The sequence below is a fragment of the Rhyacophila brunnea genome, unplaced genomic scaffold (genome assembly GCF_057557595.1).
Source record: "Rhyacophila brunnea isolate RB1 unplaced genomic scaffold, BYU_Rbru_1.0 scaffold_5, whole genome shotgun sequence".
Classification (NCBI taxonomy): domain Eukaryota; kingdom Metazoa; phylum Arthropoda; class Insecta; order Trichoptera; family Rhyacophilidae; genus Rhyacophila; species Rhyacophila brunnea.
Window position 1 is genome coordinate 40,249,323 of NW_028233170.1, and position 22,816 is coordinate 40,272,138.

At 31.1% G+C, this 22,816-nt stretch overlaps 1 protein-coding gene across 1 annotated transcript in view; it reads right to left on the minus strand.

Moving 5' to 3' along the window:
- Positions 1 to 22,816, minus strand: part of LOC147066427 (kin of IRRE-like protein 1) — a 273,510-nt gene that overhangs the window by 163,450 nt on the left and 87,244 nt on the right. Inside the window, exon 7 of the mRNA XM_085956198.1 lies at positions 4,105 to 4,246. Coding sequence (XP_085812324.1) covers positions 4,105 to 4,246 — 142 coding nt within the window. The remainder of the gene's footprint in view (positions 1 to 4,104; positions 4,247 to 22,816) is intronic.

A 22,816-nucleotide genomic window follows, 5' to 3' on the forward strand; every position in this document is an offset into this window, starting at 1 on the left:
ATTACATAAATTTAAAAAATGAGAGCATGTGTTGCTGAAATTTATTGTTTTTGTGTTAAATATAAAGTTACTGATAAACCATTTCTTTTATTCAGTGAATAATTCACAAGATTTTGAGAATGTAATATTCCATATATTGAACATACATAACTTGAATATAATTTTATAATAATAAATATAATTTTTCTGGTGGGTATATATTATAAATCTAAGGTGTTTTCAAGCTATGTATCTTCAATAAAGTTAGTGGTAATTATTTTTAGTTATGGTTAACTGTGTTGTGTTTAAATTTTGTAGCCGTCCTGTGGGTCTATTCTATGCTTATCGACCGCTAAAGTGATGAAGTGAAAAATATTATCAAACTTAGGGTAGGTTTGTATCAAAATATTAGCACTTATTGTAACAATTACACGAAGCCGGTTTTTATTGTTGCAATAAGTGCTATATTTTAACAGCACCTATCTTGCTGCTGTTAAAATATCGCACTTATTGCAACAATAAAAACCGGCTTCGTGTAATTGTTACAATAAGTGCTAATATTTTGATACAAACATACCCTAAGTTTGATACTATTTATCAATTTAGTGTTCGATAAGTATAGAATAGACCCACTGATCGAGGTTCTACTGTGCGTTATACGCAAGAAACACGGCTTAATTTTGCCGAAAAATAGGCGCTCTCTATATTATATTATTACTCTGAGGTCAGAAGTTTGCTCACTGCACAAAACTGAAAGATTTAATTACAATTTCATTCAAATAAAAAACATATTGGAGAATATAGTTAGACCATTAAAATACGACAATATCACGCAGTACTTAACAATTAATATAATTTTGAATATTGATTTGGAGGAGGAAAATTTGGGGATTTGAGAAGTAGTTTTTATGAAGTTTATAATTGTATCAAGATATATCGCTCAAGATTATGAGAGACATTTTCTATTGTAATGTTGTTCTAATAAAAAATAGTTATATCATAATTTTATCAGATTACGTTTTATTTTGATTTTCCTGGAAATTAACATTAAAAGTGTTTTCCATTAATTAGGTAGATGTGATTATTATTCATGCAAACCGTACGCCATATTAAATATATTGGATTAAAATAACAATATACCATTTTTGCACAGTGCGATGGGAATAAAATGATTTTAAATTAGTGATGAATAAATGATCGAATGATTAAAAAGTATAGCTATAAAATCGCATTAAAATTTATATTCCAATAAGTGCACCATCTATATGAGTTAATTAACATATGTGATTATAATCAACTGTTATGCAATGTAATAATTATTAATTGAATTGGCGTTTACGTAATTATAACTTTTCTGATATTGTTTTTGAAATAAAGTGAATTTTAAAATTTTTAAGTTGTCAATGTTTATGTTGATCGGCTCAACTTTTGCGTTTTGAGAATTGATGTCTTAGGAGACCAGTATTAACCAGTAGTTACAATTTGTGGGAAAATAAAAAAAATAATCCTTTTTGACTAGGAAATCCAATCCCGAGCCAAAATTCTGATCCCGGGATTTCGGGATTACAATTTGACAATCCCGGGATCCCGGAACTGTTCCCGAGATTGGCATTTTTTCCATTGTTAATATAAAATTTTTATATTTACAAATAACATTGATAAAATCGGTCAAAAATAAATATAGTATAATTTATACTATTTAAGACATTTTATTGGTAATATTGTATATCTACGTTCAATCTTGGAAAAACATAAGTTCAATGGAGTAAATAATATTGTAATATAAATAATATTGTAATATAAATAATAATGTGAATTTAATATGAGATTGCTGTTTCTGATACTAAAGACTTAATGAATGGATTTGCGAGATTTAAAATAGTAAAGCAAATAATCATGGCGTACTTATGGTCAGCCAAATATGAAACTGCCGTAATGCGTATGAGATCATGGTGGAATTTACTTTGTTAAAAGTACGAGGCATTGTTTTTTCCAATCTTTCGCATTTTTATTAATTTATGTGAAATAATAAAATGAATCGGCAACTTAAACATGGGTATAAATCAAACTTCATTCAAACTCAGTTTATTTATAATGTAGTTATTTGTTATTAAAAGTATTTTTTCTGTTATATTTTCGTTTTTACTTTATTTTCCATAAAAATTGATAAAAAAATCAATTCCGAAAGCTTCGGGATTATGTTTATCAATCCCGGGATTCATAGGTATCGAAAATAGCTCGGGATCTCGGGATTGGAATCCCTATTTCTGACATATTATGTGACCATGAAAAGACGCTTCTTACGCGGCAACAGCATGTAAATAAATGTTCATTCACCGTTTGTCATCCAATAATCTGAAACTTCGGGGCTTTGTAGCACAATCATACGGATTCTTTGCAGTGATGCTACGAAAAAATCTAGGGGCTACATGACAAGAAATGCAAGACAGAACGGGTAGCGCGTAATTCTGTGTACCATAGAATGCATCGGTAGTGAAGGGTGGAGGTAGGCTGTTAATATCCGCTATAAATAGTGCACATTAAACTTTCTTATTCACACGTTCGTAGATTGACGAAGTTTATTGTGCACTATTTATGTCGGATCCAGCCTACCTCTACCCTTCGCCAGCGGTATGCATTAATATTAGATAAAATTAAATAAACAGGTGCACTGTTTTTTTTTTACAGAAATACATAAAAATAGCCAAGAAATTTTGGTCCTTCCCGAATATCAAGACATGGTGGTAACTTACTATTCCATATTTTCACAAAGACGTCCTACAATATTCTGTTAGGCGGTGTAAATGGCATAGTAAAAGTAGTATGGCGTTATCAATCGATCTATGCTAAAGATTTATCATCAACATTGGAGACTGATAGTTAGATAAATAAGTAATATTTACAAGCTATTCATACAAACCGATAATGAGAACTATCTAGGTACAAGGGATCAGTATTATTTGGGTTTTTCAGTCGGTTACAAATATTTTTAAATACGTAGATATTCCTTGGTTTTGGTTCTCTGGACACCTTTTCATTATAGGTACATTCGTATCGTATCAAATCTAGCTATATTTGTTGGTTGGGATTGCAATACCAAATGAAAACATACCGGTGTTAATACCGGTATTCGTTACAATATATAAAAAAGCAGATTTATTTCAGTACGTTTATAGTTATTAAAATCTCTTTAAAATATTATTATACAGCAAAAATCTACCTACCTATATATATTAAGTTGACATTTAAAAAATATGTATTGATCATAATATTGTAGAACTGGTGCTTTTTACAAATAATTTGAATATATTGGTAATTCCTCCAAAAAGCTAGTTCATCAAGTGCAAATAAGTCTGGCTGAAGGAAAAGTTTTTAAATTCAACGCCTGTTCAATATGATTGAACATGTTGTCACGGATGCTTTCTATTTCGAAATTATATTATGTTAATTCATCGTAATAATTTTATAAATATATATGATGTATTTTGTTTTATTATTATTTCACCTCGATTCAGTCAATATATTTGCATTTTGCAGCACATAATTTATATACTTAATTTTATAGGCAAAACAGTACAAAGTAATGGAGAAATAACATTAAATTCATTTTCAAAAACGTAAACGAGTGGGCTCCGGTATTTTGGATTTTTAAAACCGGTATTTCGGTATTGATAAATACTGGAATACCGGTAATGCAATCCCTATTTGTTGGTAAAATAGTATTAAACCGGAAGTGGATTGCAAAGTTTGTTATTTTTATTAGCCACCATTCTTAATATTTCTCCAATAACTTTTATATTAACACACTAACAATTAATTGTCATAGTCTTTTTTACCAATTTTAATTACTCTTAGCTATTTGCATATTATAATTATTTAGTAATACGTTTTTAGCGAATATATTATTGTATTTGCAGTGCTAGACAGTTTTTTTGCCATTATCTCAAAACGGCGGAATATGGAAGTAACAGACTTTGACATTTAATTTACAGTACATCGTTATAAAGCTGGTTGTGCACTTTAAAACAGCTCTTAAGATCAATAAATAAAGCGAATCATCTTAAACAATAGTTTAACAGTTTGTCATAAAATAAATGAGAATACATATGTATGTGGAATACTCACAAACTACTTCAATTTTCCACGTGGTTTCCAGAAAGAGTGCCAAATTAGGATTCTCTGCTCTGCAAGTGAGTGGTCGTCCATCATCTTCGGTAGTCGGGACGAAATTCAGCTCACTCACTGTCATATTGTCTTTCATTTCCTCCTATAACAATAAAAGATAAAATCGATTTCAGAACTCTTAATATTGAGATATGTGAAATGAAATATTTGTTATTAAACACACTAGGCTAAAACAAATTGATTAAGGTTGTGGGGTCAGAAGATGAATAGTTTCATTATACTGATAAATTACTATGAATAAACTTAGTAAAACTCCAATTATAAGTAGGAGGACAATAAAAAAAACAATATAATTTTCGGGAATATTTTTTATAAATATAATTAAAAAAAATATATGTAATTTATTTTTATCGTTTCATATACTCTTAAGAATCTGATGATCATTGAGTAATGCATGCAATCAATGATTTAAAAAGTATTTAGTTAGATCTAAGATAATTATCAATGTAAATATTATCCTTAAATCTCGTGGATAACACACCAATTTCTTATTTAAAGGCCACTTTGTTGATTTTTTTTTAAACCTTCACTTAAATTGTAATTAGACCGATTGAATGTGATGTATTAAATTTGAATCGATTATAATCTTAAATGCATTTACAATTTCAGTGATATAGATATATATTCAAAATCGTGTTATGTTCCTATCTTCAAGATAATTATTATTTAAACCTAAAACTAAATGCATGATTGAAAGATAGCGTGATAGCGTGCATTGTATGGTGCAGATACAACCGTTGTCTATATTAGTAATTTAAAAAAAATCAAATGATTTCAGTACATTTCTTCAATACGTATCTTTATCTATTTTTTATTTATGTATTTTACGTGGACACATTCGTGTGCTATCGCTAGATTAATTATAATTGCGAATATTAAAAAAACTTTGGTTTGTCAAATAATATAGTCATACAATATATTATACATTGGTATATTTGATAATAAATTTTGAATTTGAAATTTGATTATTCAAGAAATTTGATGAATGTTTAAAGATGGCAGATCATCATTATAATATTATGTATTCCCTTTTACTTCACTTCAATTGCAAAGTCGTAAGGTTAAAAATGTTTTGCTCATTAATCCTTAGAAAATCGGCTAAATAAACGTAATTTGCTTAAAAATGTAACTTTTCATGTTAAGCTTTAAGCCAGTGTCCATAGAAAAATAAGTTTGAAATTCAATGTCAAAAGAAAGTTTGTAAATGTTTTTGACTAAGCAATTTTTTGACTCATAACTTTATAAACGATACACGTGAATTTGAATTCTTGGAAAAATATCGGAAAACAAATTTAATAAAAATTGTGGCAGAGCCAGACATGAAAACGTGAACCTGTCAAGTGGAGTAATTGTGTTTATTTAGGAAAGTATTTTTTAAGAAAAGTCAACATAAATCACCCCAGAAATAATACATTAGGAATAAAATGGTATACTCGAGTTCTTAGGTTGTTTTCTGGTAAGTATCTTTCTACAAACATTTTGAGTGCCTACTTACGTACTTCATATTATATTTATGGAATTAAATATAATATTGAGTTTTTAAATTTTTTAGTTGTTATACAGAAGGTAACACCAATGTTTAGTATAAACGATTATTTCATACATATTATATATTATATATTCAAGAGTAAAATAAAAACTATGTAAACGGTAATACTAGAATTATTAGTTGTACGATCATGTATGGATCTTGCTTGCCTCCAGAATATCTCTTCACTTCTCCAGCGTTGAAGATCCATTGTGATATCGATTTTTGTTTCTTCCTGGATTTATTGTATATTGAATTTAGGGGACTATGAGTAGAGTGTGAAAATTATAATTTGAAGTGTCATGGCTGCCGCCGTGGCGCTGCGATACAATATGAAAGGATTGTCAGTACTGTAGTTCTCGAAACGGCCACGCTTTGCGTTAAATTTACCGCAGTATACTCTTTAATCTCTGTGTCTTAAGGCAGTGGTTTAATCGTTATACCTCACTTTTAATAACACATTTTTTTGTTGTTTTTAGTTACTAATAATTGAGTTTTTTTCATTTCAGTTTCACGTGTAAAGGTTTGTTTTCTCGTGTCAATGAAATTATTTATCCATAATATCATTTTTTTTCATAGGTAATCCTTTTCGCATTTTCAAAATTTAAGTCGCGTACGCCTTTAAATATTTCCTGTGTCGTCAAAGGTAATCCTGCTTTAATATCATTTTCTGTAATTTTACAGTATTGACCATAACTTTGTTCCATCGCCGGTACCCCTTGTTATTTGCAAGGACTGGGAGGTGAAGTAAAACTATTTATTATAAAAATACGTTTGAAAAATAATTGTTTGGACCAGAAATCGATTTTGCATCCATCGGATTCTGGATAATGTACTTTACCAAATATATAATATGTACAATTCTAATTACGTCGAAATTTACTAACACTTATGCATCCGAGACATGGTATTTTGAATTGCGACGTATTGCGAATACTAAATTCACAAATTTTGCCTATAATTTATTTAATAAAAAATAATCTATGTTTTGTCAATAATAATAATAATAATAATTATATTTAAATGTAACATATTCAAAGGCAATTACTAATCTATATATAAATAAAATACAAAGTATGTTTGCTTTTTTCTTTCAATAATTTTGAATAATTAACACAGATTATGTTTAAGTTTGCATGTTTTAGATTAGATTTTAATTTGGCGTTGTTTTATTTGAAATTTTTAATGGTCATAATAATTTTAATTAAGACATGTATAGAGATTGAAAAATGCACTTTTAATTATTTTGTTAAGTAAGTTAAATGTATATCTATCAATAAAGTGACTCCGCGCAAAACTGAGTACATACTTTAACTAGTATTCGATAAAGTTTACTATATAAAATACGCATATTTTGACACTAATACGAGGGTGGGTCAATAAGTCCTTAGAAAAGCCGACAGGTGGCGCGACTAGTACTGTAAGCGGTTTGTTTTCATGCAGCGGCACTACCGATTCAGTATGCTGCGAAGTTTCAATCAGATTGGTCAGGTTGTTGTTTTTTATTTTCGTACATTTAAAAAAAAAATTTGCTTGTTTACAAAAATGGAGAAAATTGAGTTTAGAGCTGTTATTAAACATTTTAATATAAAAGGGTTAACAGCAAAGGAAATAAAAAATGAGTTAGATTTAGTTCACGGCATATCTGCTCCTTCACTTGCAACTATTTATAACTGGTTAAATGAATTTAAACGTGGTCGTACATCAACAAAGGATGAACCACGCTCAGGACGTCCTGTAGAGGTGACTACACCAGAAATGATCAATAAAATCCACGATATGGTGTTAAGTGACCGAAGATTAAAGTTGAGTGAGATAATTGAGGTTACAGGGATCTCAAAAGGTAGCGTCATTTCTATTTTACATGACAAATTGGGCATGAAAAAAGTTTCTGCAAGATGGGTGCCGCGTTTGCTCACAGTCGACAATAAACGCAATAGGGTGGTGGCCTCTAAAGCCCTGTTGTCGCTCATGCAACGCAATCCGGATGATTTTTTTCGTCGCTTTGTGACTGTAGATGAAACATGGATACACCACTATACTCCCGAGACGAAAGAACAGTCAAAGCAGTGGATTGCGAAAGGCGAACCATGTCCAAAGAAGGCGAAAACCGTAAAATCAGCTGGTAAGGTTATGGCTACTGTATTTTGGGATGCACGTGGAATTATTTTCGTTGACTATTTGGAAAAAGGAAAAACAATAACAGGGGATTATTATGCATCTTTATTGGACCAGCTAAAAAACGAAATTGAAGAAAAACGGCCTCATTTAAACAGGAAAAAAATCCTCTTTCATCAGGACAATGCCCGTGTTCACACATGTTTACGATCAATGGCTAAAATTGAAGAATTGAAGTTCGAATTGGTCGACCACCCACCGTATTCGCCAGATTTAGCCCCCAGTGACTTTTTCCTTTTCCCAAACTTAAAAAAATGGCTAAGTGGACAACGTTTTTTTTCAAATGAAGAAGTCATCGATCGGACAAATGCTTATTTTGAGGACCTTCCGAAAACTTATTTTTCTGACGGTTTAAAAAAAATTGAGAAACGTCTAACCAAGTGTATTGAGCTCCAAGGAGATTATGTTGAGAAATAAAAAAAAATACAAAAATAAAAACTGTTTTAATGCTTTTTTCTAAGGAATTATTGACCCACCCTCGTATTACCAGTGATGTCCCTAGACAAAATGCCGCCCCATTTTTTATACAGTATTTTATATCATTTGTGCACGTGTCATTTCTGGTCACCATGGACGTTGAAAGGCAACGGAAGTAAACTTGACATCGCGAACTCGAAAAAAAAAATAAGACCTATTAAAACTTTTATGTCCATCAAGTCCCTAAATTTTTAATGGAAAGATATTTTCGTTATTACTAAGATTAGGTAGCTATTTCAATATATACTTATCTAATTATTCTCCTCGATTTGCCGCCCTTCGAGTAACTACCACCCCCAAACAACGCTCAATCTGCCTACCCCCACGGGACGTCACTGAATATTACACATTTTTATTAGTTCTGAATTTGTACCACGAATATTATTAAATTATTATATTATGCCGAATTTTCATAAGAGATAATATTATATTCCATTATACATTAATTGAAGAAACAATAAACGGCAGAAATATTTATTTCTTTATTCGTGATTCAATTTCTTCAGTAAGCTTAAAGAAACGGATGAATTGGGGCGAATCTTCGTTTGGAGTAAAAAAAACAGGTTATGATGACGGATAACGCCGAAAAAAATAAATTGAGATTTTCCAATTCCGTTCGGATGAGAGACCCACCCGGTTTCAATCTGCGCGCAGAATTCGATGCGAGACAAACAATATTATTATCTGAACGAATTAGCGTTCGTAAATTGGTTTTTAAATCCGCGGGCCGCAGTAGTACCGATCAATCATGGAATAAATAGCCCGAAAGGACCGATTCTCCTTACAGCGCAATCTGAATAAAAGGTGTAACGGGCAAATCGAAAGCGCCTTTAAAAGACGTCGGATGCAACGAACCGGAGGAGAGTTAACACGCGGGGGAGGGGGTCCGATGCGATACCGAGGGATGCGATTGTGCGCGCTTAAACTTTTATGAAACAATCAAGGCGTTTCGATTTAGACGTGGCAGGTCTTGTACATCTACTTTGTTCTAGCAGAGGAAAGAAACATGTGTTGTAAATATATAATAAACCAATTATTAATATAAACAATAGAATTCCAATTTTAAAATTAGCATTTGCATGCTATGATTGCGATCGTATCCACATCGGAAAGACAGCACGCAGCTTTAATACAAGAAAACTTAGTAAAATTTTATAAAATAATTTATAAGGCATTTTCATTTAGACGTGCTAGGTATAATCTAATCTATTTGGTTCTAGGGGAGAATATTTGTGTTTAACTTAAACTTTAGATTTTAAAATAAGCATTTGATAAAATCGGAATCTATGCAATGCTTGTGATCGTATCTAAATTGGAAAGACATCACGCAGTTTTAATACAAGGGAACTTAATAAACTTTTATAAAATAATTAAGGCATGTCTTGGACATCTAATTGATTCTAGCAGATGATATAAACATATTGTGTTAAAAAGATATAATAAATCAACTATTATTTTAAGCATAAGAATAAGCAAGAGGACAACTGCTAAACAAAAGCCGTCTTACAGTGGCATCCAAGGGATACTAAACGCCCACAGGGACGCCCTTAAATCCACTGGATAGACGAACTCATAATGTTCGGTGGATGTACGTGGCGGCGAAAAACTAGGGGCCGAGAAGAGTGGAGGCAGCTAAAGGACGTCTTCATCTAGCAGTGGATTGACCCTGACTGATGATAATAATGATGATTCTAACAATTAGGTATTTTTTTCAAGATTCGACAAATAATTGTTTTAAATTATTGAAATAGGTAGGTACCTAATATTATAATTATTTAAGTCTGCCAATTTATACATAGGTATAATAAATAATATCTATCTAGGTTTGAGGTTCTTTTTATAAGAAACGAAAACGGGAAACCCATATTTCTTTTATTTGACGATATCGGGATATATCGTAAAATATGCACATATATATTTATTTTTTGGTTTGCTTGAAGATCCTTTGGACATCATTATTGGTATGTGCGTCGTATAGTAACTCTAATAATATTGCAGATTTTTTTTCTATCGCATCACTTTTTGAATACGCATATATGGTCATAAAATATGGTCTTAAGACGAGTAAGTAAATGGAATTTTACTAGAAAAAATCACGCTTTGCCCACGAAAAAAAACAGTTTTTCCACACTGACTGATAAAATATTTAATTAGGAAAAGTTGAGAACTGCTTAAGGGAATAGAATAAAAAAGGTAGTAACATAAATCCAATCAGGCTAAGAACGGTGGCACAGCACTGATCGCATACTGTGGAGTCATAAAACAAAAGGACGGGAAGATAACGTGACTCTCTGCAAGGGTTATCGCAGGGATTTCCCCTTGCAGAGAAAACCGATAGACTTCTCCTTCGAAAGCGCATGACTTGCTTAAACGGCGGAAATGTATACATGGATAGAGCTAAAAGAAAATCTCATGACGTTTCGATACTGCCCGGGTGAGGACTGACCGGGAATTTATGGTAAAGTTTAAAATGAAATTTAAACCGAAAGAATGACGATGTTGTTGCTGAAATTTTATAGTACCCTATCACTATAATAACCGAATAACTTTGAAATTCTAATAGATTTAAGTTTTGTACTATTGCATTTGAGTAGTTTTTATGCGAACCGGGTTTCGTCTTTCGGTATTTTCTAGCGTAAATCTAGAAGTCCAAAAGTTATTTATTTAGTACACAATAATTACTACTGAATGATGAGTAACTATGTGATAGTATCTGGTATATACATTACCTATTACCAATAAATAGTTTATCTAAACTCGGAATAGAATATCAATAGGTACATTATCTCCTGCGGCGCTTATAACCTGTACAGTACACAAACACTAAAGTTATTAAATTTATCACACAATTAGCTAACTAATATAACATATAATTTTTTAATTGTGCCTCTATTTCGTAACGATTCGTTATTCAAATTCTTCCTTTAATTCATTTCATGAACTTTACGATTTCATAGAGTTTTCAAGTTTTAATTTTTTTACATTCTTACATTGGTCACTTTAATTTTATTTTTCGTAAGAATGACAAATCTTTACCAATAGAATTGCCAGATTATTGGCTAAATGTTATTTAGTACTTATTTCTACTCAGATGTGACTAAAAACCAGTGGTGCGGTACACACGGTGCACTTACCAAAATTTAAATACACACTGACAATGACAACGATTAATAATAACTTATATAATAAATTAATACAATACAGTAGGTAAAAATTCTATCGCCTACCTATTAAGTAAACAAATTATGAATAGTTGAAGTGTTTTAAAAAACCCCTATCACTAATAATATAATGATAGGGTTTTTTTACAAACGCTTCCACTATTCATAATTTGTTTATTATATTTTTATTAACTTAACTTAACAGGTAGGTGATAAAGTTTTTACCTACTTTATTGTATAAGTTAGAATTTATTGTATTTGTTGTCAGTGTATATTTTCCTATTGGTGAGTGCATAATTATAGTGCCAAAAGGCGAAACCCGAGTAGCAAAAACGACTCAAATGGAATAGTACAAAACTTAAATACATTAGAATTAAGTTCAAATTCTATCGAGTACACACCTTCGGTCGATAGTATTAATAGAATTACTGTTAATAATGTCATATTAAATACTCTCTTTATTGATTCACACATTTTAATCCAGTCGCGAAAAAAAATATTTCTATCAAGTACAAATTTGATCGCTTAAGCTAGTCAAGTCAAGTTTATATTATGATTCAATAGAAAATTTAAAAACGTTGTATATAAAAAGTTCTTTTTATCTTGTAATTATATTTTCTGACGTTAGTTACAGATTTATTGATAGCTACATGTGCATCATAATAAAAATTCCAGGTGGTGTCCCTTCGTAAACATCGGCAATGGATGTAAACATGATCTCAAAAGTGCAGCTTTTGTTTCATATTCGTGCGACTAATATAATTAGTATACTGGAAAACGTCAGCAACTTTACTGGTGAAAACGGGCACATAATAAGCAGAGGAAAATATAACAGTAGTCACATATCTTGGTTTTGCATAAAGGTTTGAAAATTTTGGATTCGATTTTAATTTGGTGTTCTTTTGTTCGATTTTTACTAAAGTTTACATAATTATTTTCATTTAATGTACGAGTACCTATGCAGTTATAAAAATGTAATTTTTATCGTTTTGACAGGATCACTGCCAGAAACAAGATATCTCGTTTAAAGGGGAGAGGCATGCCAGCAGAGGCACCTAGGGGAAAAATACGAAGCTTGCAATTTGAGACATTTTTTTGATAATTTACAATTTCAACTGTATTAATTAATGAGTATGTATCTGAAAACATTAAAAAGATAATTTTAAGTCAAATATAAATTTACAATTGTAAAAAAAAATGTGGATTTGTTACATATTTATGTCACGAATAACATTATTATTACATTATAGTTATGGTCATATTTATTATTAAAATTAAGTTTATTAAGTTTTCAATTTTTGATTGTTTAGATTTTTGACTAATTCATCGTTTTAATATTTTTTAAATTTATTTTAAAAAACATTGATTTTTATAAAAATATAAATGTGTGAAATTCTTTTTATTTAGGCCTTTTAGCAACAAATTATATTATTTTTTTATATTTTCTCTGTGAATGATTTTTTTTTAATTTACTGTTCTCTACAGTGGATTGTTTTAGTTTCAGTTCTTATTCTCATATGTCACTTGTAATTTATAATATTATTATTCATTAAGGCGAAGTCTTCACTGAGCCTTTTTTAAAGAGGCACCTAGCGGAAAAATACGAAGCTTGCAATTTGAGATATTTTTTTGATAATTTACAATTTCAACTGTATTAATGAATAAATATGTATCTGAAAACATTAAAAATAAAAATATTTTTTATTTTAAGTCAAAGACAAACTTACAATTGTAAAAAATGTAATAAAATGTGAATTTGTTCTATCGATCCGCACCCTATTATTACATATATTTTATGGTCATATTTATTATTAAAATTTAGTTTATTAAGTTTTCTAAGCATTACCTAAGCGATTTTTGACAAATTCATAGTTTTAATATTTTTTATATCTATTTTAAAAGACATCGATTTTTATAAAAAAATATAAATGTGTATAACTTGAAATCCTTTTTATTTTATATTTTATATACTATATATATTTTATAAATAAAAAGGATTTCAATTTATACACATTTATATTTTTTATAAAAATCGATGTTTTTTAAAATAGATATAAAAATATTAAAACTATGAATTTGTCAAAAATCACTTAAGTGATGCTTAGAAAACTTAATAAACTAAATTTTAATAATAAATATGACCATAAAATATATGTAATAATAGGGTGCGGACCGATAGAACAAATTCACATTTTATTACATTTTTTACAATTGTAAGTTTGTCTTTGACTTAAAATAAAAAATATTTTTATTTTTAATGTTTTCAGATACATATTTATTCATTAATACAGTTGAAATTGTAAATTATCAAAAAAATGTCTCAAATTGCAAGCTTCGTATTTTTCCGCTAGGTGCCTCTTTAAAAAAGGCTCAGTGAAGACTTCGCCTTAAATATGATCGATTAGAGAACAGATCAAAAGGTTGAAATCATGCATTTAAAGGTCAAACTGTATAGAACAGTGCTCTGAATGATATGGTTTTGGATTTCAATTCCATTCGTACAAATATTTTTCAAAAAAATGTGTGTATATTATACTAGTATGGTTTCTGGTACCTAACTATAGTTTGACGTTGGTAAACCTTTAAAACACAAACTTTACAAGTCATTTAAAACCACTTTAGCATATCGTTATTAGTAGGGAATATAATTTTGGTATGCGACAAGCGTCTTCAGGGCAATAAGCGTCGCGCCGGGTTGCCAATCGCGATCTTATTGGGGGAGCGTTTCGTATGTCCAAAACGTATACCGCGCAGGCCTTTCTTTTATCTGACACGAACGACTTCACATTGACTTTATGGTCTGGAAACAGATTTTGGCCAGGCATAATATTATTTATGAGTGGAGAGCGCTGCAGCGGCTCTTATCGCGGCGACTTAACGACTACCTCTGACATTACACCTCCGACGTAAAAGTGTCCTGCGTAAAATAAAAAAAAAAACGCCACTAATATTACAAGTAATAAAACGTAACGTCCGTTATGAAAGTTGTAAGATTCAACGGACTTGCAAATTTTCGGGTGAGGCTTTTTTATTTTTGAAAGCTCTCTCCCAGACGAGGAGGAGTAATTATTTCGGCGAGTGGAGCTTTATTGCGCAGTAAAATGTTTAAGAAAACGATAAATTTTATAACAGGTAGATGTGTGGTTGTAAAGTAATTTTTATGGAGCTTTCTATTAATGACTCAGTGAAATTATACAAAGTATATTATGGTTTATAAAGTAAACTGTTCCACTTAGAAAAGACTTATATATTGTTGAGTGTTTTAATAAATTATTTACAATAATGTGACATAATTAATTAATACTTATTGTACAATTAAGCAAGTATTTATTAATACATAGATAATACTGTGGGGACTTTGGGCGAATTAATTCCTACGTTGACATACATCACATAATGGCAACACCACTACTAAAACTACTTGGAGAATCGAAGACGTCAAACGATAAAATAGGGTAATGGTATAAAAAAGTCTATGTATATTTTAAATGAGGATTAAAGTGGTGCAAGAACTAGAGGAGTTGAAGATACAAAGTTTAAAAAAAATCTTATATTCTCAAATATGTCGAAATTATCTAGGTAGGTATATTATTATATAAACAACGAGTAATTTGTTAGGTTAGGTAAGCAGTGAAAATAGTACTAATCCTCATCACTGGCATATAAATCGAGAGCGCATATAGGTGCCTGAACAGTATCTTAAAAAAATGACACATCATTATGCTCAATATATAAAGTATTCATCCAACATATGCTAAGGGCGGACGTGCTCAGTGTGGGTCAAAATGGAGCTTTTTTTCTATTTTCAAAGCATGATCCTGGACATACCTTACACGTTGTAGATAATCTATTTATATAATTTTGAAGCCTTATTATCCGTTATATTTATTTTAAACATTTGATGACTGCATAAAGTATTTTTATTACATAAAATAGTATTCTTTTAAACCTCTCGCTCTAATGTTTAAGAATATAGTGATATTTCAGTATATAAAATGTGCAGTGGTGTTAAGATTTTTTACATTTATTAATTTTTAAACAAAAAAAAAATCGGTTAGGTACATGTTTAAACACGCGCGTTAACATCATTTTACTCCCTACTTCAATTATAGTTTGTCAATTTATGGCTACGGCCGTATGTTGTAGCTTAACCACTGGGGAATGCCAAAAGAAATGGCGTATTTCAAAAAAACACTACCTTATTCTTAGGTCAATAATTATTATAAAGCAATCATTATTCGTAGGATGTTTATCACGCTTGAATGGTCAAAGATATACGAGTAGCTTATAATTAGTATATCTACAACGTTTAAGGTATGTCCAGGATCATGCTTTGAAAATAGTACAAAAGCTCCATTTTAGCCTACGCTGAGCATGTCCCCCCAGAAATCATATAAATAGAAAAACCATAAGTAGCGGAATATGGCATGAAAAAAATGTGAAATATGGATAACTCCTGGATAAAAAATGAAGTCATGTAGTGTAGTAGATCGAAAAACTCATTAAGTTCAGTAAATGTACATAGCATCGAAGAACTAGAAACTACTAGAAGCCTCCGTTCAGCAGTGGACCGACCACGGATGATGATGATGATTCAATTAATTAAGTACCTATTTATTTTGTAGGTACTTAGGTACATATATGGAAAACATGGTGTCTGTTTGCACGCTATTATCATGGTCGTAGAATAGTTTGCAGATAGAAAAATTGAAAGTAGTAGGTGCCAGATGGCATAATGGGCCAGCAGAAAGTTTTCGAACGAATTGATTTTTTCCGACGGTTATCCTCTTGCAATATGTACGATTCATTGCATTTTCATCAAATGATGTGCAGAAAATATCAAGCTATAATCGACACATGCGCGATCAGAAAATGTTTTATTTTCTGTAGAAACTGGCAAACAAGAGTCTGACTGCTTTTTACAAAATTGGCCATGTATAGCAATTGTCAGAATTTACAATGTGTCATTCGGAAAATGGACAGATACTGGGTAAATGCGCATACTTACAAAACTGCGCACATTTTATTAAGGGGGGACATGCTCAGCGTAGGTCAAATTGGAGCTTTTATTCTATTTTCAAAGCATGATCCTGGACATTCCTTAAACGTTGTAGATAATCGATTTATATATTTTTGAAGCCATATTATCCTTTATTAATAATATTTATGATATATTTTGATAGATTTATTAATATTATTATATTTAAACATTTGATGACTGCATAAAATATTTTTATTACATAAAATAGTATTCTTTTAAACCTATCGCTCTAATATTTTAGAATATAGTCATATTTCAGTACATAAATGTGCAGTGGTGTTAAAATTTTTTACATTTATTAATTTTTAAACGCATTTATAAAACCATCAGTATAATTTATGTCAACATTATTATAGTGAAATATTTACGATAAAAAATAATATTGATAATCTCTGTGATCCCAAATTTGACAAGAATTAGGCATTTTATTATTCAAAAAATGGGCAAGATTAACACAATTGAAGATAATTTTAAAGATAATAATTATAAGCTATGTCTTTGACCATTAAAGTGTAATAATAATCCTACGAATAATGATTGCTTTATAATAGGTATTGACCTAAGAATAAGGTAGTGGTTTTTTGTAATACGCCAATTCCTTTGGCATTCCCCAGTGGTTAAGCTACAACATACGGCCGTAGCCATAAATTGACAAACTATAATTGAAGTAGGGAGTAAAATGATGTTAACGCGCGTGTTTGAACATGTACCGTTTAAAAAAAATCGGTTGGGTTAGGTTTAATGTTATGGTTAGGTTAATTTTGTATCGTAAATATTTCACTATAATAATGTCGATATAAATTATACTATTGGTTTTATAAATGCGTTTAAAAATTAATTAGTAAATGTAAAAAATCTTAACACCACTGCACATACATGTACTGAAGTAGGGTTTTTTAATGTAGTTGTAATTATTACTTATTATCATATATATTGTATATTATTTATTATCACCAGTTTGTGTACTCAAGTCTCGGATGCAACTAACCATACTCAATACATGTGGCCCAATAAACTTGGTCGAATGCATACTATGAGATCAACACTAGTTGGAAGACTTTTAAGTATATTTTACTTTATTAGTCTATGTATATAATCTTATGTATGAACAAAAGGTCATAAATTTTGTGCAATTCCCACCACATTCACCTCAAGAATGTGGTGAAGGCACAAGCCTTAAAGCCTTTTTTTAAAATTTAAAAAAAAATCATTGTATATTCATTTTATGTTAACAAAAATATTATAACCTAACGTAAAAACAACTCAAAAATTTAAAATGTGTTTAAAATTTTAGAATACATGGGACATTTCGAAAAGCCAATGAAATCAGCTAAATGTATTTTTAGCGATTCTATTAAAGTCGATATTTCAAATACTAGTAAAAATTTTGGAACAAGTTTCGATACTAAGTATTTTTTGATACTGGTAGTAAGTATACTTAGTCTTCGAAAGCGATCAGTTCTCCCACCTCTAATTTGAACCTGAGACTTAACTCGGAAGTCCTAAAACAAGATAGATCGACAAGGTGCAAAAGTAGGCTATCTACCATTGCTAGACTAGTAACCATAACGATACATAAACGCACGTGTAAACTTTAATTACACGTGTCAAGCTACTTCAAAATACTGTGATTTAAAGTTTCGTCGTTTAAAACTTTCCGAGACCTATCAGAAAAAATAAAAACGCTTTAAAAATTATTAATTCGCCACACAACTAAATTGTTGCTCCGGACCATTAATCTACGTCGAGCGGGCAGGAGTGACGGAATAATTTTATAATGCTATCGACTAAGCCGAACACATTCCAGCATTACGGTACGTAAATATTTTACGTGGTCTCATCTCAGTTTTGCACCTGCTCCTAGAGTTTTAGGGGCGAGCCGTGTTATGCGACACCGTTGTTTCATTACGCCTAAAGTGGACTCGGGTAATGATTAGAATATCATCCCTTCCCCTCGGCGGATATGCAAAATTGCTTCGACAACTTTTTAGCTCACTTCCAGCTACGAAAAACTCGATTTATTCAATTTTCTTAGAGTTGACTCGAAATAAAAGAATGAAATGTGATACGAGATCTAGTATGTAAATATATTAAATTAGTATCAGAAAAACAATTAATGTAAAACAACAACACGATGATTTAATTTTTGAAGTTATACTTATCTTGGAGCGTTTGGTAGATACTGAAATTGAGAGCTGCGCGCGCACACCGTTACGAAAGTGCGCGACAGTATGAAGCTAGCTGCGAATCGCTCGGCTGCATACAAAGGCAAGTTTGATAGTACAATTGTTCCGTTGCCTAGGAAACGAATTTATTATTGTTAGGCATTTGCAATTCTTTATGTAAACAAACGATTAAACGTCAGGGTGATAGTTGTTACTTTGAGTGTGTAATTTAACAAGATAATTAAGAGCTAGTCGAAGAATCTAGGTTATCACAAGTTTTGTTTTTGTTTTGTTACGCCAAAGAAATATAACTTCTAACGCGCGTACATAAGTACGCACACCGATTTTTTTAGTGTGGTTGACTTGGCAGTCATAGAAAGGTTAATTAATAAGTCGTCTAGGCCCTAGAGTCATAACTCACATTTTTCAATTTTGTAATTTTTGAGATAAATATATACTTATTGATTCTAAAGGCATTAATCTATATAAAGAATAATAGTTGGCTATCAAAAGTCAATTTAAACCATGTGAAAATCGTTGACAATGTTGACTGTAGATGTCATAACTTACATTTTTCAATGAATGATAACCTCACCTCAACAAACAGAGAGCTCTCTTTCTCATAGTATGCTGTGTGTCTGCAACCTTAGGAGTATTATATATTATATTTAAAAAGAATAATGTAAACCGACTCATCCATTCATTAATATTCAAGGGAGTTGAATACTTTTCTTCTAATTACAAAAAATAGTGTTCTGGTAGTTTTTTGCGATTATCTCAAAACTCGATTTTTGGAATATGTGAGTCATAGCCCCCACATCTTGAAGTGGGCCCCCAAGCTAGAATCTTCGGTGGCCCCCCTACCTATCTCTAAGTTGAAAGGCAGTGTGACGATCTACACTTATGTATCCCAAATAGTGTTCAAGATAAAATTTACGGTATTTTATAGAGATTTTTGTATTTTTTCAATAGATCCACTTGAATTATGGAGTTGTCGAATATCAATCAAAAATTGCATCGCACAAGTACATATTTTGAAATGTTAGTATGCTTGAAGTAAAATAGCTCCGCAGGCGACATTTTTTACTATTAGTGCAATTTTGTGATGTGTTTTTATTTCAATTGGCTGGTCGATCCGCCACGCCGGGCCCCCTTTAAGCCCGGGCCCCCAGGCTAGAGCCCTGCCAGCCCTTCCCTTGTGGAGGCCATGTTGTGAGTTATGACTATAGGCAACTCAATTATCTGTATGTTGAAGTCATTAAGCATTTAAAAAATAGTGGTTTTAAATAATATGGTGACCTTATATTGTTTTATTATTTTTATTGTTAATATAAATATTTATAATAGTGATGGTTAGTTGCTTGATTGCTCAACAAATCAGCTGTGAATCAAAATAAACCTTTATAAAATAACTTGAAACTTTAAGAATAACTTGGGTGTTTATGATTGTTCAAAAATTACTAACAACCACCTTGCATGAAAAAGCAAGAACATGGTTATTAATAATTCTATATATATATATATATATATATATATATATATATATATATATATCAAATATGTACAAATTGTATCTCAGAATAACATAAATCTAGATTAAGATACATTGTAGATATAAGACAATAATCAATACATTGTACAGAGAACATTATCATAGTTGAAGATTTTTGTTTCCTTGTTGCATTGGCGTCCATTAACTATACTATAAATTATAGCATTTTAAAATTATAATGGATTTAAGTTTAAATTAAAATTTCATTAGTACCCTCGGTCGATAGTATTTTTATTTAATTATGAATTTATCAAAATGCCTTTATATGAGAAATCCGCGTTTAGAGCAACGGTATTGCTAAATTTCTGTAGAACGTATTGATACCACAGTAAACCTTATATATTATGAATTTCATTCATCAGTCTATACGGAAAATGGGCGAAAAGTTCATTGATAATTTGAACACGTGTATATTTGTTATTATATATCTATGATCAGGGGGGTATTAAAGTATTTTAGTGCGCGAATCAGTGGAAAAATTTGCTCCTTAAACAATATAATACTTTTACCTACATACACTTGAATATTACCCCATATTAAGATTATCCGTCTTTAATTACCATACTAATAATACTCGTAAAATAAACATTTAATAAAAATATTTAGCTCCCTAAAACTGAACAAAAAAATCAAGTATACCCAAATTTTTGGTTAGTATAACTTTTCGTAATATTTGCTGATAAAAGAAAAAACGGTAAATTTAAAAAAAATAAATAAATAAAAATATTAAACAATATTCTAAAACCATAATAAATAAATATTCAGTGAGGATATTTGTACTGCGTTGCGCAGGCAATTTTCTTAACAATAAAATACAAATTTTTATCCAAATTATAAATAAGGATTGTTCTCTTTATAATTTGGTCCTTTCAAGATAAAATTTGCCTTTCACTTTTTCCGTTTTCAACTTTTTTCACGATCTAGGTAGACTTCACTGATGTTTTGTGAACAATAGTTTAAGGCACATAGTATAGAAAGAAGGAATTCTTTGAATGGAGGATCGCGCTAGTATTAGCCGCACCTAAGATCATTTCTATTGTTATTGATTTCACTAAACATGAAGATTTGACTTACATAATATTATATATATATTTTTAAAAATTAAATGCACAACTATATAATATGTGTATGGTAAAATACTGTATTTTTTAGATCCATAATTTTGAAAAAAAAATGCAATGATTTAAAACATTATTAGAATGACCCTTGGTCAATTGATGATAAGTGATAAATATTAAGTAACTAATATTTTTCAATAAAAGAGTTTAAAGCATTTTTTTCCCTTTTTAACTGACTACCAAATAAAGAAATTGCAATAGTAAACTTTATGAAACTCATTATCAAATCCAATTTTTTAATACTACCTTAGATTGGTTGAATGGAATAAAAACTCTCAATTACCAACTTTACACTTAACGTCGCAGAAATTTTTCCATGACACTTAGAGCAATCCACTTATTGGGGTTGTTTTGCAGATAAGGGTTGTCCTTCACAATTAATAAATATAGCGGGGTAGGTATGCCCAGTGTTGTCATTATGTGAAACAAATATTTTCATGCACGTCCGGACATAGTAATCATCATCATCATCATCAGCCGGGGTCAATCCACTGCTGGATGAAGGCCTCCCCAAGCTTTCTCCAACTCTCTCGGCCCTGTGTCGTTCGTTGCCACGTATGTCCGCCGAACTTTACCAGTTCGTCAATCCAGCGGATTTTAGGGCGACCCTGTGGCCGTTTCGTACCCCTTGGCTACCACTGGATGACGGCATTTGTCCAGCAGCCGTCCTTTCGGCGAGCAATGTGCCCCGCCCATCTCTATTTCAGCTGTTTGGCAACGTCTATTACATCGCGTACTCTTGTCTGCTTCCTAACCCATTCGTTCCTCTTACGGTCCTTTCGCGTGATGCCCAACATGCACCTCTCCATGCCTCGCTGTGTGACTCTTAGCCTTTGGACATCTCTCGTGTTGAGGGTCCACGTCTCGCAGCCATACGTGAGCACGGGTAGCACACATTGGTTGAACACCCTACGCTTAAGACATGATGGTAGGTCACTCTTGAAGATAATATTCAGACGTCCGAAAGCACTCCATCCCAGCTTTGTTCTTCGAGCAATTTAATCGTGCATGCTTCCGTCTATGGACACCTGCTGTCCGAGATAGACGTAGCTGCTGACTTGCTCGAGTTGGGTGCCAGAAATACAAATAATCGCAGGGTCCGAAAAACAGTTCCTCATCACTTTTGTCTTTGAGACATTTATCTTTAGACCGACCGTTTGACTGACATCCGCGAGTTCTTGCATTCTACCTTGGAGGTCTTTCGGGTCTTGTGAGAGTATATACATAGTAATACAACAATATAATAAATACACTGTGCTTCTATGTTAAATTATTGTATTTGACATACAACTTTTTTTCATGAAAAATAATGGTAAAATGGACATATTATTATGTATTTGAATGATACAATACCTTCTTAAATTAATATATTATATTATGAAAGTACAATATTTTTACAGCATACATATTGTACGATGCAGACGAACGATTT